This window comes from Euprymna scolopes, chromosome 3 (genome assembly GCF_053919585.1).
Source record: "Euprymna scolopes isolate OS-2025 chromosome 3, ASM5391958v1, whole genome shotgun sequence".
NCBI classification, from domain to species: Eukaryota; Metazoa; Mollusca; class Cephalopoda; order Sepiida; family Sepiolidae; genus Euprymna; species Euprymna scolopes.
In genome coordinates this window covers 12,203,385-12,221,469 of record NC_136484.1, presented here as the reverse complement: position 1 = coordinate 12,221,469, position 18,085 = coordinate 12,203,385, and the positions used below count along the sequence as shown (strand labels likewise).

Genomic DNA, 18,085 nt, shown 5'->3' with positions numbered 1-18,085 from the left:
ACTGCCAAACCGGAAGAGACATTTTTTTTAATTAAGGCTAGACAATGTGCGCCGATAAACTCATATCACTTGGGCAAGCAGCAAAATCCATTCACATTTCAAAATCTGGGCAATTCTACGGTGAGGATTTGTTTTTCCCCTCAAATTTCCAGACTCTTTCCCATGCTTCCCCAACTGTATTGACGAAGAGAAGTTTAAGTAAAATGCGAACAATAATCTCGCTACTAAAAGTCCAACATAGTCTCCCTGCATGTGTTCTCCAAAACAGTAACCATTTACCTCCAGATGGCATAGAATATTAATTTCCGAACAAGAATAACCTGATAACGATAAGCCCAGTGTGAATCGAAAGCACAAGTGACAGAAAGATAATAAATATCCCTGAGACACACAGAAACATAAACACACACGCACGCACACAAGGATAAAATGTAGGCAAATTTGGGCATAATTTATTAGTTTGAACATATAGATTCTTTTTTGTCCAATGGTTTTTGAAAGTTTAATCATTTAAGAGTATAATAATTTTCACAAACCTTGTGAATTTTCATGTGGTTTCGTCCTATAGTACAAAATATATGAGCATTTCAATATACAATTTGGCTACTACGTCGGTGAATTCCAATATCAAGTGAAACATTCCTTGACAGAAAACTAGCGAGACTAAGCGGATCGACTGCCTCTAGTCTTACACCAAAGTCGATGATGTTCAGCTCCGCGTATGACTGGCCCGGTGCAGGAGTGAACATAACCTGTGTTTTAGTCATATAATCTTCAGACCAAAGGCAGTGCAGGATTCAGTAAAGCCATTCATTATGTGCTAAATATATGCCTCAGTGTGCGACAAAAAATAGTATTGTCTGCATACTGTAGCTCTTTAACTAAGACATGATGCATCTTGGTTCTGGCATTAAACCTTCTAAGATTAAACATGCGACTTGCGGTTCTAAATCTTAACATGTCACTCTAATCACAATCTTGAAACGCATGCGCAATTAGGGCAGCAAAAAAGATAGAGAACAGAATATCACCGTGTTTTACACCATTGCAATCTGGAATTTCATCAGACAATTTTCCATTTCCATGTCCCTGTACAGTTCATTGAATACTCTAACAGAGGTTGGAAGACACCCTTCTTTCTCTAAGATCAACCAGAGAGCATCCCTGTTGACGCTGTCAAAGGCTTTGGTAAAATACACAAAACACTTAATACAGTGTCCTCTGCTGCTCAATGCATTTCTCCGAGCTGAAAAAAATTATACCCATGGTCCTTCTGCCAGGCCTAAAACTATTTTGTGACTCTGGAATAGCATTAGGATAAACATCTTCCAGCAGCATTTATATATATATATATATATATATATATATATATATATATATATATATATATATATATATATATATCAAAAAGATCAAAGAAACAAAAAAACGGGCAGGTGGAATGTTAAAAAAAAGTGTGGAGCTAACTATGTTGGCAAGTCATCCCAAAGATTGGAAATGAGAATATCCCAACACATCCCTCGGGATATTCGATTACACCAGGTTTCGAGAACATCCGGGCACTCCCAAGCTCATGGGTCTGCCATCGGTAATCACCTCGTTAGTATAAATAGGTGTTCTGACCAATATTCCGATGGTTGTTTTTCTGTTTTATACAGTGCTAGGTCGAACTATCATCTCAATATCATTGAGGCGTTAGTCATTAATAACTCCCGACCTAGCCTGTGTAGACAAAAGATTTTGAAACATCAGTTGGAAATATTTACTGATTTAAAACCACCTGAACAGTGAGAATTATATATATATATATATATATATATATATATATATATATATATATATTTTTTTTTTTTTTTTTTCTCTCACTGGTTTTCCAACTGAAATCAATTTCCCTCTTTCCTCATTCGATTCTTAGCTTTTAATTTATCATTCTGGCGTTTCCTCTTAGAGGGTCAGACGATAAGGCCTTAAGGAAATTTTAACAATTCCACCTGCCCGTTTTTTGTTTCTTTGATCTTTTTGATTTAAATTAAATTTCCTCTGAAATTTCTCCTTCCATTTTGCTGTACCAAGAATTTACTTATATATATATATATATATATATATATATATATATATATATATATATATATATATATATATATCTGTAGAAATATATTTTATTATTGTATATCAATCATTATATAAGAAGATCAATATGATTACAGAGCAATATAATGAATAAATGACAAAAAGTCATATTCCAAAATTCATGATTTTGACCATCTTGACAGTATCTGTTTCGTAGCGCAAAATCAATCAATTATTATATCGATCAGTGAATCTATTGTGCCCTTAACTCATCAGATGAAATAGCAACAATCAATCCGTCAAAAGGAATTGAATTTGACATGGTGAAAGTCCGAAAATTGGAAGAGAAGCTGCAGTTACCTTTATAATTTCCCATTGCGTCATATTTAATTTTTCACAAAGTCATTAAACCCAACTATTCGTACTTACAATTTTAATTAATTTATGAATCTTCTACCAAAATGTTCTATTTTATAATTAGTAAATTTATTAATTATAAGTTGTGTTTACATACTTATGAAAATAATATCAACAAATTATAAACTATTATACATGTTTGTATATACGAAACTAAACGAAGCTAAAAAAATATATCAATTATTTTGGTTTTATTTAGTTTCGTATATACAAACATGTATAATATTTTATAATTTGTTGATATTATAGAACATGTTATAGAACATTTTTGTAGAAGATCCATAAATTAATTAAAATTGTTAGTACGAATAGTTGGGTTTAATCAGCATTGATTTATTGCTTATTGCAGGGATACGTACAGAATCAGTAGACGTGTTTGATCCATGCCAGCGTAATTTGATAAGACCAATGATTTACAAATGGTTTGGTGATCTCGGTAATAACAATATATGCAGATTTTGCCACAGAAAATAGAAAATTCAAGCGACCTGACATCCAGTTGTAATTTTCTGATGGGAGACGGCTATTATACAATGTGGCGCAAGGAAGGGTGCAAATATTTTAATTGGAAATCTGTAAAACGCTGTAAATCTAGTGTAGTTATAGTTGAAAATATGTTTGACACCATCCGTTATGAATATGAAATTCCTGCAGCAACCTAGTAAGAAAACGCAGCTGTTAAGATTGTTAAATAGGGCAAAATTGAGAGAGTAGTACCCCTATGCTTGTCTGAAGGAAGATACAACGAAATACTAAGATCGAATTTACGATGTGAAAAGAAACTGAAAATTTTAGATCTCCATCAGACCAGTAATTATGAGATTAACCTGACTCATGGAAAACGAATTTTAAAAACTACTTATCGAATATAGCTGGGAACCATGTGTAAATAAATACAAACTATTAGACCGGTAGAAATTTTTAAATGATCTCTCGGTCGGGGTAACTGGAATTGTGGGTAAATGTCTGTCATCCAGTAGAATGCATCACCTTTTTTTTACATAGGTTCACCACTTATCAAGGCCCGAAGCCCACTCAGGGATAAGGGTTATTGTGTGTACAGTAATAAATGAGATAGTGTGGTAGTAATCATTAATATTGGGTGTTTAGTGAGAGTGTCTTACCTAAGGGGGCGGTTTGTCAGTATTTTGTTTATGTTGGACTTGAAAACGTCCAAGTTGTAGTCAGGTGGGAAACAGGCAAACGGCAGAGAGTTCCACTGGCGTGCAGTTCTAAGAAAGAAGCTTTGCTCATGGAATCTACGTTTGGATTTAGACACAGATATAGAGTGGGGAAAATTATTGACAGTAGTTTCAGCCAGAAGGGTGTTTCTCGTGAAAGATTGGCGAGGGGGGACGAGGGATTGGAGCTCAGACGAGCGCATACCATGGAAGCACATACCATGGAAGGTAAGAGAAAAAGGCATCCCCCACTAAGCCACGAAGTCTATTTTGTACTTTGTCAAGGCAGGATAGGCTGTTTTTAGCAGCTCCTGCCCAGATGTGGCAGCAGTATTCCATCCTTGGACGTACTTGGCTTTTTATACAGATAGAGAATTGCATCAGTAGTGAGATATCTTCTGGAGCGGTAGAAGAATCCCACCATTTTCCCAGCGTCACTGGCAACCGATTTGATGTACGTTCCATTTCAGATCAGGAGTAAAGGTCAAGCCCAGAAGCTTGTCAAAACATGGAGCCTCCCCAGGACGAGACCCATCCATTTCAATTGATGCCAGATGGGGACCAGAGCGTTGATGATGTGAAGATAGAAGCTTGGTTTTGGATGCATTAAAAGTGACTAGCCACCTCTTCCCCCATTGTACCACGTGCTCAAGGTCAGAGGAGAGAGAATCAGAGATAACTTTATCATTTACGGCCTGTTGGGTGTCCATAGATGGTCGTGTCATCAGCATAGATATCAACGAATGATTTAAGTATGTGTTTTGGGAGGTCATTGATGTAGATCAGGAAGAGAATTGGGCTCAGTATGGACCCCTGGGGGACTCCAGCATTAATACTGTGGGCCTCTGATTTCTGCCCATCAACCACTACTCTTATGACCCTATCAGAGAGAAATGATTTAATGATTGAGAAAACATTTCTAATAATACCGTAGCTCGAAATCTTGTAAAGTAGTCCTTTATGTCATATCTTATTGAAGGCCTTCGATATGTAAAAGGCAATTGCCCTGGAAAGGACACCTTTTACAAGAGAGTCACCAATCCTATGTGATATAACCGTTAGCACATCTGCTGTAGATCTTGCAGAGCGGAAACAATATTGCATGCCACTAAGAAGGTTGTTTCTGTTGAGGTGGTTGGCTACTTCTTTATTTAATATGGATTCCACAACTTACTCATGACACACAGGAGACTTATTGGTCTGTACTGAAAGGGAGATGACTTTTCATCTGAATTTTTAAATACAGGGCATACTGATGAGGTTTTCCACGGTGTTGGAAAGCACTTCTCCTTAAGGAAACGCTTAAACAGTTTTGTAAGTATGGGGGCAATTTTTGGTTGGAGCTTTTTCAGCACTATAACTGGAATTTCGTCAGGGCCAGTTGCTTTACTGGAATCAAAGTTCTTGATTAGCTTGGCGACCTCACGCGCAGATATTTGTATGTTGCATAGCGTGATGTCTGTTATAGGAGGAAATACGGGAAGTTGATGGTCATTGTCGCATAGGGTAGAATTAGCTGCAAAGTTCTTGGCTTTGTCTGATGCTGACGCAGTAAAGCAACCGGCCCTGACGGTATTCCAATTATATTACTCAAAAAACTTCAACCAAAACTAGCACCCATACTTACAAAACTGTTTAAACGTTGTCTTTCGGAGAATTGCTTCCCATCACCCTGGAAAATCTCATCAGTATGCCGTGTATTTAAGAATTCAGGTGATCGTTCATCCCCCTCTCAGTATAGGCCAGTAAGTCTCCTGTGCGTCATGAGTAAGTCGCTGGAATCTGTGTTAAATAGAGAAGTAATCAACCGTCTCAGCAAAAATAACCTTCTTAGTGACACACAATATGGTTTGCGTTCTGCTAGATCTACAGCAGATATGCTTACAGTTATATCTCATAGGATTAGCGAATCTGTCGACAGAGACAACCTTTCTAGTGTAATTGCTCTTTACATATCAAAGGCCTTTGATACGGTATGACATAAAGTTTTACTTCACAATATCTCTACCTATGATATAGCTGGAAATGTCTTCTCAATTATTAAATCATTTCTCTCTGATAGGTGCATAAGAGTAGTAGTTGATGGGCAAAAATCAGAAGCTCACACTATAAAAGCTGGACTCTCTCAGGCGTCCATCCTGGGCCCTACTCCTTTCCTGATCTATATTAATGATATTCCAAATCACATCCTTACATCATTCGTGGACATTTTTGCTGAGGACACTACTATCTATGGTAGCACATCTAAGACAGTAAACGACCAAGTTCTCTCCGATTCTCTCTCCTCTGATCTTGATCACGTTGTACAATGGGGAAAGGAGTGGCTGTTTACTTTTAATGCATCTAAAACCGAGCTTCTATCTTTACATCATCAACGTTCTGATCCCCATCTGGCATCAATTAAAATGAATGGTTCTTATCTTGGGGAGGCCTCAAGTTTTGACAGGCTTCTGGGCTTGACCTTTACTCCTGATCTTAAATGGAATACGTACATCAAATCTGTTGCCAAGGCCACTGGAAAAATGGTCGGATCCTTCTATCGATCCAGTAGATATCTCACTGCTGATGCAATTCTCTATCTATATAAGAGCCAGATACGTCCAAGGATGGAATACTGTTGCCACATATGGGCAGGAGCTGCTAGAAAAGACTTGTCCTGCCTTGATAGGGTTCAAAATAGACTTCGTGGCCTGGTGGGAGATGTCCTTTTCTCTTTGCTGCAACCTCTATCTCACAGAAGAGATGTTGCGAGTGTGTCTCTGCTTTATTGTTATTTTCATGGAAAGTGTTCGACTGAGCTTCAATCTATGGTCCTCCCCTCGCCAAACTTTCACAAGAAACACTAGACTAGCTGAAAACATTATCAATAATTTTCCCCACTCTTTATCTGTGCCTAAACCTAAACATAGATTCCATGATCAAAGCTTCTTTCTTAGAACTGCACGCCTGTGGAATTGTCATCCGTTTTCCTGCTTTCCAGCTGCCAATAATATGGTTGTATTCAAGTCCAACGTGAACAAGTTTCTGGTGAGCCGTTCCACTTTAGTTAACAAATTTACCGAACTTCTATAACGATCGATTACTATATTGTCCTTTTGACTACTCTACACTCTTTAACCCTTATCCTTGAGTGGCCTATCGGCCTTGATAAGTGGTGACGCCTATGTAAAAAAAAGGAGATGACCTCAGGTACATTTATGATAATTGGGATAGAACGCACGCTTCTGTTCAAGATCCTGTTTGCTATTTGCCAGAACTGCTGGGAACCAAGCCGCTGCTCAGCTACTTTGGATTTAACAGACTGAGCATATAGCTCTCTTGCATGTTTTATTACTCTTTCACAGTGGTTGCTGGCAGTCCTGAAAGCAGCTTTAGTCTCAGTGCATCTATTACGTTGGTAGCTATGGAAAAAGTGATTTCTGTGCGCGATGGCAGCAGCACATTAAAAACAAAATAATAGAAACGTTAACACAAAATATATATATATATATATATATATATATATATATATATATATATATATATATATATTAAATAAGATGTAAAGTAATAGTATGAATTAGTTAATTTACATGTCCCATAAAAAATAAGAAAAGCGCAACTAGTGATAGTGTACGCTAGTACATCAAATCTGTTTTTTTTTTCTCTTTTTTGTTTCTTGAAGCTCTCCTACAACCCAATTGATTAAACTAAGACTAAACATCATAAATTGTATCTACATCAATTATTTTAAATGAGCAAAAAGCATTTTTATTTTTCCGTAATGTTTAATTTTTCAGTTGAGGTCCTTAAACGTACCTCACTTTAAATTTCACAGGATAATAACAAGATTTATAATATTAGTTTAAGTATTCTAAAGAATTTATAGTAGAAAAATTAGATAAAAATAACTTGTTCAATTCGGAAGAAAATATGAAGTAAATCCTAAAGATTATTATACGAAATTCAAAATATTTAAGCGAAAAATGACAAGTATCCACGTGGAACAACAGTTGCGTGCTTGTTCGTGCACTTCAACGACATATTCCATTGATGAATGTCATGGGCATTCGAGTCAACGTTGTTATTTCTAATGCCAAACAAACACGGCTTGAAACGTCTTAACGATAATGATTCTGTTTTTTTTCAACAGCTGCCGTTCAAATGAAACCCATAAATTGTAACCATGACAACTTTATAGGATACTCGCAATATTAATGACCTTCTTCCAAACTATTTTTCTACTATATTTATTTAACTAATCTGATTTTTAAACTTTAGAAATACTTCCCTATCTGCAAAACGGTTTCATCATTTTCTATGCAAAAGCACACAGTATTATCTATGTACGATGATCGGAATAGCTTCAATATATAGTAATTGTCTGTATTTTTGAGATGAGGTGTTTTCATTGATTGAGATTGTCGGACTGACTTCCTCATCTTGGTTGTTATTGTCACAACGTTTCGGCCGTTTTGCCCTCCGGCCTTCGTCAGGTGTTTTGTATCGAACTGGGGCACCGTTTGTTAGGAGTCCCGAACCCCACCCTTTATTATTATTACGGGGGTACTAATGTCTGGATGGAGAGGGGGGAGGGCCATCGCCCCCTATGGGATGAAGTAAAAATAATAAACAGAGAGACCCACTGGAAAGTGAGAAAACTTAAAGAAACAGCTCACATGCTCGGACATAACAACCTACTGAGCAAACCAAGCATAGAGCTGAATGAAATTTGGACACCTCTGATAGAGAGAGAAAATCTTGAATAACAACATAGGTTTAACATTAACAAAAACAAACTAAGAATTGTCCTAGTGGCATATGGCCGAGTGGTCCTAGACGTTGTATCAAAGTTTACAGTTACCTAAAGGTGCTGAGTTCAATCCTGAACGAAGGCAGTGAAAAACAGAGAATCAGCAACTATGTCCCAAAGCCTAGCTGGAGTCCGAACACGGTACCCCCGTAATGATAATAAAGGGTTGGGGTCGAGACTCCTAACGAACGGTTCCCCAGTTCGATACAAAACACATGACGAAGGCCGGAGGGCAAAACGGCCGAAACGTTGTGACAATAACAACCAAGATGAGGAAGTCATTCCGAGAATCTCATATATATATATATATATATATATATATATATATATATATATATATATATATATATATTGAAGCTGATTGAGATTCTCTGAATGACTTCCTCATCTTGGTTGTTATTGTCATATATATATAGTAAGTATAGTTCAATATATATATATTGAACTATACTTACTATATATATATATATATATATATTGAACTATACTTACTATATATATATATATATATATATATATATATATAGTAAGTATAATATATATATTGAGTACGATGACTGAAAATTTGTAATTGAAATTAAAAATCTGTTTCACAAGGAAGAACAAACAAAATTGCTTTTGATTTTGTTTGTTCTTCTTGTGAAACCGATGATGAATTTTGAATTTTTACAAATTATCAATCATCTTAATCAATATTAAAATAGATTTCGGATATATATGCCTATCGAGCTTACTATATATCTACATTACAACGAGAACTGTTTTCTTTTATTTTAACACTATTAATGATCTTACTAATACATTAAAATATACTTTGCTCTTTAGACTGTTGGTCTAATCCCCTTAATATATATATATATATATATATATATATATATATATATATATAAGCACGTCTGATTGAATAAGAGAGAGTTATTTCTTAGTTTATATTTATTTGGATAGTTGTTCCATTAGCCGAGCATCTGGCATGTTTTATAAAATGGCGCCCAAAAGTTGTTCAGCCCTATTGTACTCAAGCTTCTTCTATCGATTCGTTCGATTATCATCAGGAGCGATTTTTGTTGCAATCGTTTGCTTTTTATTTTCCTTTTAGGCTTGATTTATTTAGTTTTATTTTTTTTTTTGGGGGGGGGGTTATATAGGTGGATGTATGATGGGGAGGGGCGAATTATTGTTATTTTCAATTTCGATATAATTATTTGATGTTTTAAATTAATTAATTTGTATGCATATTTGTAATTAAATCTTTGGCATTATTGTAATTACACTGAGTATATTTCAACATGAAAGCGGTATTTTTCAAACAAAGAAAATTTAATTTACACATAATGAGAAACAGAGGGTCGGAATAAATATATAGGGAAGAGCGAGAGATAGAGACGGGAATTATACGTATTCTAATATTATCTGGAAAAAAACAGGATTGAGAAAGTAAATGTGTTTTCTATGAAGCTTTGAGTAAAATCCGACCTATATTTAAAATCAATATTTGCAATTTCTGTTTGTTTAAAAGACAACTGTCATGGTCGTCAAAAATCTTGTTTATTTAGGCTAAGTGTGTGTATTAATAGCGGTTTGTTTTGCAAATCAATGCTTGAAATCCATGTGTTGCTTTCAAATCCAACTATAATGCTTATTATAGAAAGTTTACGCAGAATGCCCACACACACATATATATATATATATATATATATATATATATATATATAATCTAACATGTTCATAACTTGTTAATTGCAAAAAAGAAAACTTTCGTTTTCTTTAAAGCTGAAATAGTATCAATTGAAAAGATTCCTTATTCTTTTTTATGTTTTGTTATAAAACTAAAATTTTACATGATGTTTATATCATATTGTATTGCCAATCGTGGTTTCTCTAAATTATTATCGGTGTAAACATCCCATTTATACCATAAATATAAAGGACGCAAAACACTGTTTACTGTATTTATTTATTGATGTACACAATTCAAGACGAATTCATCAATTTAAGTTAATAAATTTAAAACAATACAAGTTTACGCTTATTCTGATAGGAAACTCGATTTGCATTTTTATACGAATTATAAAACGTATTATGATTCCTTTGTATTTTATTATAAGTGTCTTAAATATAATGCAGTCAACAATGAATTATAACACTATTTTATTATGAGAAATCCAAGGATATATTAAAATTAATATTTGGCGTAATTAAATAAAAACAGAATTGCAACTTAATTTGTGATTTTCAGATTTCGTAATCATGTCCATATCCCTTTATTTTCTGTTAAAGTCGATGATATCCTTCTCAGGTGATGAGTTAAAAGCAGGATAATTAAAAAAAACACGTAATAAACTACTGAAATATGTACTGCGTCGATAGAGGGATCCCACCATGGTCATGGCCGCCTTGGCAACGGATGTAATGTATGTGTTCCATTTCAGATCAGGAGTAAAGGTCAAGCCCAGACGCTTGTCAAACATGAGGCCTCCCCAAGACGAGAACCATTCATTTTAATTGATACCAGACGGGGATCATAGCGTTGATTATGTAAAGTTAAAAGCTTCGGTTTAGATGCTTTAAAAGTAACAAGCCACCTCTTTCCCCATTGTGCCACTTGCTCGAGATCAGAAGAGAGAGAGACTCAGAAAACTTTGTCGTTTACGTTCTTGGATATGCTAGCATAAATATTAGTGTCATCAGCATAAATGTCTACAGATGATTAAGGATGTGATCTGGAAAATCATTAATGTTGATCAGGAAGAGAGTTGGGCACAGGATGGATCCCTGAGGGACTCCAGCATTAATACTGAATAAAACCTCTGATTTCTGCCCATCAATCACTACTCTTATGAACCTTTCAGAGTGAAATGATTTAATAATTGAGAATACATTTCCAGCTATACCGTAGCTGGAGATCTTGTGTTGAGTAAGCCTTTATGCCATACCGTATCAAAGGCCTTTGATATGTCAAGAGCAATTCCCCTTGAATTGTAGTCTCCGTGGAGAGATTCGCTAATCCTATGAGATAAATGTAAGCATATCTTCTGTAGATCTTGCAGAACGGAAAACATATTGCGTGTCACTAAGAAGGTTATTTTTGCTGAGATGGTTGCCTATTTCTAAATTTAACACAGATTGCAGCAGCTTCCTCATGATGCACAGGACACTTATTGGCCTGGACTGAGAGGGGGTTGACTGATCACCTTAATTCTTAAATAAAAAGAATACTGATACGATTTTCCATGGTGATGAGAACCAATCTCCTTAAGACAACGTTTAAACAGTTTTGTTAGTATTGGCACTAGTTCTGGTTGAAGTTTTTTTATGACTATAATTAGAATACCCTCAGGGCCGGTTGCTTTATTAGAATCAAGGTTGTGATTAGCTTAGCAACATCACGTACAGATATATGTATATCACGATATATGTATATCACATAGCGTGTTTTCTGATACAGAAGGAAATATTATAGGTTGGCGGCCTTTGTCGCAAAGGGTAGAATTAGCTGTAACGTTCTTGGCAAAAAGTTTGGCTTTGTCTGATGCTGACGAGATTACCTCAGGCCCATTTCTGATAGTTGAATAGAGCACACACTTCTTTTCAGGATTCTGTTTGCTATTTGCAAAAACTGGTGGGAACGAAGCCGCTGCTAAGCTACTTTTGACTTGGCGGACTGAGCATACAACTTTCATGCGTCCTTTATTACTTTCTTACAATGGTTTCTGGCAGTCCTGAAAGCGGCTTTATTCTATTACGTTGGAAGCAATGGAAAAAGTGATTTCTGTGCGCAATCGCAGCAGCACATTCTTGAGAGAACCATGGCTTGCTGTTAGGTTTTTGCTGGAACTTTTTCGAGGGTATGAAACGGTCTATACCTACAAGTAACCATTCCGTCAGGTCTGATAATATAGAGCACACATCCTTTTTAAACATGGAACGCAGAGGTAGATCTGATATAAATGTACAGAAGCTATCCTAGTCAGCCATCGAATAACGATATACTGTACGACAGAGAGGGTCATCTGAGGACTTATTACATTTCATTTTTATTTTAACTAATACAACAGAGTTGTCGGAAGATCCAAGCGGAGACAGAACGGAAGCTGAACACATTTCAGGGCAAGTTGTGAGAAAAAGGTCAAGAGGACGTGTATACTGGCCGTCAGAGTCGGGTACACGGGATGGTGCGTGGGCAATCTGTTTGAAGTCATAAGCAACGGAGAAATCATGACAGAACCTCCCCTCATCATCGCTCTTGTTTGAGTGAGTTAACCATTCCACATTGTGAATATTGAAGTCTCCACAGACATGAATATTAGCTGAAAGATAAGCAAATAGGACGTGATCAATTTTCTCAGTTATTCTTTAAAGATAGTAACTCCACTGTTGTGGGGGTGATAGATAGCAAATATAACGCAGTAGTTTGAGCAGGCGCAACTCGGAAGCATATATAGCGTAAATTAGGGTCTTCTCTGGAGATGTCCATACCACATGAAAAGCCATCTTTAATATATGCACATATTCCATGCCCATGGCGATCTTGGGGTCAGATTTAGAGTATCCTTTAATTACGAACTCATCTGGGGAAATAATCTGTTCAATTCCAGTTTCCCTTAGAAGTAACATGCCTGGTTTAGTCTCTTGTAATTGGGTTTCACCCTCTGGAAGGTTAGAACGTAGACCCCTGATGTTCGAGAAGGAGACATGGTAGTGAGGGTCTACGTTCAAAGTTGGAGATCCGGGTTTAATCGTGTTTTTTTTTTCTTGAAACATTTCATGATGGAGTTTTTCGATGTGTGAACTAGGTTGACCTTGGAGCAAGGCAGAGAGGGAAAGTAAGAGTGAAATAGAAATAAAGATATATATTTTTGTAGCACATCAAAAAGTAAAGCCGAAGCAATTATCCACTAATATGGCATGAAAATGCCCCCCAGAAGCTACTGCATGGTCCAGAATCCATTCACCAAATGACAATACAGCAGTCCCAGTAGTTTGCACCTGCTGATAGGACAGCCTCCTTGATTGTTAATCGAAGTTTCGGGTCCCTGACTCTCAGGCGGATAACGTCAGCCCAGATAAAACGTTTACCTCCAGCACCTTTACTAGTAACATGGCTACAAGGATAGATATAGACAGAAAATTTCCGACGTCTCTGGCGGCTGTTCACGCAAAATACTGTAAACTTAGAATGCAGCTTTTTCTTATCGTTTTGTCAGAAAAACCACTCATTAAAAAATGAGGACTGAGGGACAAATAAAGAGAGGTGAGAGTAAGGGGAGCTGCCGACAACGCATCCACAATGCATGTTTACTCTCCATTAAAAATATATTAAGTATTCTACTTAATAAAACTCCATTTGACGTGTTTAAGGGAAGGTATGGTGAGAGATTCGCCTCTCTGTTTATGCTATCAACTTGGAAAATATAATAAACAACATTTATGGACGAGAAAAATCTATTATAAAAATATAAAAAAATAATATATATTCCAAATTAACTTTCCAGATGGAATCGGCACATGTTTGCACGAGACAATCTATTACACAATTAATAAAACAAAGAAATAAAGACAAAGATTTAAAACCTGAAATGAATATAATATTAGCACTTGCATCTAAAAAAGAATAAAGAGTTACAAAATCACTACTTAACTGCAAAATACCTCCTTCGTGACTGCAAATAAGAATTGATTTTGCACATTTGGAAATTCCAAACTCCAGAATTATATCTTCAGTCCACTGCTGTACAGTTTGAACAAAAGAATCAATTTACTTTTCCGATTTGGCAAACAGTTTCATATCGTCCATAATCACCTATGGCTGATCTTCGGTCATTCCTTCTCCAGTTGGTATCCCATATTTATCTCTATTAGTACATGTGTTAATTGTATAAGTGATGTTATTAACAGAAGTGGCGAAAGAAATTTCTTTGGAAGATACCACGTCTGACCTTGACTGTCCCTAATAGTTTCCCATCAGAAGAAAAGGTTGATTTTCCAATTGTGCATACTTTTCCCTACGAACTCAATTATACATTCAGCCCCCCCACCCTACAATTTTCAACGCTATGTGTACCCACGAATGCGGCACCATATTATAAGACATCTCGTAATCTATACAAGCAATATATTCAAGTTTGTTTTTCCCCGTTTTGCAGTGCTTTAAAATACATTTATCAATCGATAAGTGGCCACTTGTTCTTAAACACCTTTTCCTCCCGCCTGTTTGTTCCACTGGAAGTAAACCATTTACTTCAAGATGCTCATATTCTTTTGAACTAATAATCCCTGTCAGTGTCTTTCAAGCAAGCAATTGGTCTATAATTTTTAACATCTGGTTCTTTAGCAGGATTTTTCATTATAAAAATAGTCCTTCCCCCTAAAAGCCATTCTGTTATCTGACTCAATCTGACATAATTACCCAGAGTAAGAGCAAGCTTTTCATGGATTCCTGTAAAAGATCGAAACGCGTACGCGTGAATTCGATCAGGTCCAAGTCGTTTCCACTTACGCATGAATTGTTTTTTTTTTCAAATCTTCAACGAAACTGTTGTTTTTCCCTTGCAGTCTTTATCTTACTTTAGCGACCCAGTCAGCATAAACTTTGTGGGAATCTCTTTTGACAAAAAATTGTAAAGTCGTGAGGATTCGGATCCACTGTTTTGGTTTCACCTCCTCCCATATTTTTTAAAAAACTTGACTGGTTAATTTTGATTAAACTACTGAATACTGTTGTTATATCTCCCAATCTTGAAAGTTTTTGCCATAATCCGCTGATATCTCTGTTAAACCCTTTGGCTTTTAGTTTGTATCGTCTATTCAGTTCTTTCTTCTCTTCTTGTTTGCATTTTTTCAATAGACCTTTAAACCATGTCTGAATTCGAGCTGTACTTTTCCCCAATCTCTTTAGCGAATTTTCTATTCTTTCTCTCGAATATGGTTCTTACGTTAACCTTAAACTTCATTGCTTTTTCTCATTAGCAACCTGACATTAATTTTTCACTCGCATCAATTTTACTGAAATTTGGTGAGCATAAACCTCCCGAATTGGTCCACTTCTATCATTAAATGTCAGATTAACGCTATATCTACTATGCTTTGTGGTATTAACCCAAACTAATGGTTTTCTATACACATTTATTGTATTATTGATTTTTATTTTGTTATTTATTTTTTTTAATTTTATTTTTTTCTTCTACTATTTTTCTTCTTATCTCTTCTATTATAGGAAAATGATTTTATGCGCGTGAGTTCCTCCATCATAGGGTGTGAAATGGGCGAGTCTACTTTTTCTGATTTCACTCATAGCTAATTTCTATGTCTGGCAGTATTCTTTGATATGACTTGTACGGAAATCCATCCGATAATGATGAAAACATGAAAAAATCCGATCATGCTGATAGCTTTTGTATCTTACAGATAAAAAAGAATATTTACAGGGGGACATTCTATGTTACACTAACCAAGGGAGATAATTAAAATCTCAGCAACGCATTTCTTCTTTAAAAAACAGATTTATTATAATCAGAAGCTATAGCTTAATGGTAGGTACAGATCGTATAATACCCTGTTTCAGCCCGAGATTACCTCATTATTTTATATTATTTTATTTTTTTTCTTATTAATCAGTTCGAACCACGATTAAAGATAACACGTTAAAATCGCTGCAAATCATTTCTTCGGTTGAATAAATTAAAACTAAAAATTAATCAGGAGTGACTTTTCAGAACATTCATCTGCAATTCCAAATATGAGCTGACGTGATATTGTAAACAAACACAGACAAAATTTGATGCACGACATTATCATTATTATTATTTTTTAAACTTTTTTGTTGCGAATTAGTCCACCAATTATTCCTCATAATATTTAATAATCAATAGAAGATGGATTCTATAATCATGCATACGCAATCTGCATGAGTAAAAATATAATGTTTAAGTGTATTGTTGAATCGGGCAACGCAAGTCTGCCAGTTGGTTATTATTATACACGGGATAATCACGCTGACACTCCGATTTCTGGTAAGTCACCGAGGATAAGCGTTGTTGAGTCTGGGCAGTACGAAAATAGGTGACCATCTGGGAATACCCTGCCACTGGAATCAGCCCGTATCGAGCCAGGAGAGGTATGGTTTGAATTGCGCAACTTTTACTTCACAAGTACATGCGTCAGCACTTTTACCAGGGGTACTCATTGTCTACCGAAACAAAAAGGAGGTCGTCTTTTTATTAGTAGTAGAATTAGTAGTTGTATTATTATTATTATTATTATTATTATTATTATTATTATTATTATTATTATTTGTCTCACAAGGTGCTTTCACACAGGTCATGAATGATATCTTCTTGAAAACGGCCTGTGGTGTTCTCTGGAAGCTGCGTGAAATAAGTGTTCCCAATTTTCCAGTGCTCTCCACCTCTACTAATAACATTTCCAGCGGAGGTCTGGTCAACGCTCCTTCCTCTGTCTTTCCATTATTATTATTATTATTATTATTATTATTATTATTATTATTATTATTATTATTACTATTATTATTATTATTATTATTATTATTATTATTATTATCATTATTATCATTATTTCGAGAAATATATATGGATTTATACATTAAAGTGTCCTCTTCCCTTTCATACTTGGATAAATATTATGAAATGTTATAATACGCTACTTATTATTTCGGAATATATTCATTTCACATTTTAATTGACATGCTTAAGTATAAAATATATATTGTTATATAACTGTTGTTTTATATTCGTTTATGGGTGCGTCGCTATTTTTTATCAGCTACAGAAGTTTTTAAAATATCATCCTGTGTTTTTTTCTTCTTTTTGTTCAGATAATGGACGGATACAAGCATTAACTCGAAGTGCATCGTTATATGTAACTCGGAACAGAACGTTTTCATTTCACGTAAGTTCACTTTAGCAGCCCTAATACAAAATGTCATGATTATTATATAACAAAGTTAACTTTAATGTTGTTAGTGTAATGTACTTGTTTTATTTTCTGTTGAAAGAGGCGCTGTTATATGGTAGCATTCCGACTTCTATGTGTATTTTATTTTTCATTCACATTTCCCCTTTTTCGTAGATGTATTTCCTATATAAAACAACTTCTGGCATGTAAACATGCACACATACGGTGGAAGGAAAGAGTTGTAATATTCGGCAAGACTTCACTACGAACCGGAAGACTTACTGACAGCTGTTGCCGATTATCAGGCAATCAGCCACTGCATGTCCGCTATCTCATAGTCGGAACGGATTAACAAAAAAACAGCTCTAGGTGGTGTTTAGGTATAAAATAGGGCGGGCAGTATCCTTGTGTGAAAAAGAGACAAACGACGGACAAGGAAGATGACTAAGATTAAGTCAATAGACATCAATCGCCCGCGTAGCCGAGTAATGAAAATCTTGTAAGATTCGCTGACATTATATGAAACTAAATTGGTTTGGGTCGATTCTACACCAATCATTCGATGTGGTTTCCTTTTCCGCGATTCGACACTGACCGACGATGATAGATCGATTTCAGATGCCATAGTGATATAAAAATGCACACTTTTACAGGCTCAGAAAGATCTAGTTTGTATTTATTTACTTAACTGTAATGAGAAAATAATACACGCATA

At 35.5% G+C, this 18,085-nt stretch overlaps 1 protein-coding gene across 1 annotated transcript in view; it reads left to right on the top strand.

The window, feature by feature from the left end:
- Positions 1 to 18,085, top strand: part of LOC145263248 (uncharacterized) — a 242,350-nt gene that overhangs the window by 146,198 nt on the left and 78,067 nt on the right. The window contains exon 2 of the mRNA XM_080120335.1: positions 17,291 to 17,364. Within this exon, the coding sequence (XP_079976461.1) occupies positions 17,291 to 17,364 (74 nt within the window). The remainder of the gene's footprint in view (positions 1 to 17,290; positions 17,365 to 18,085) is intronic.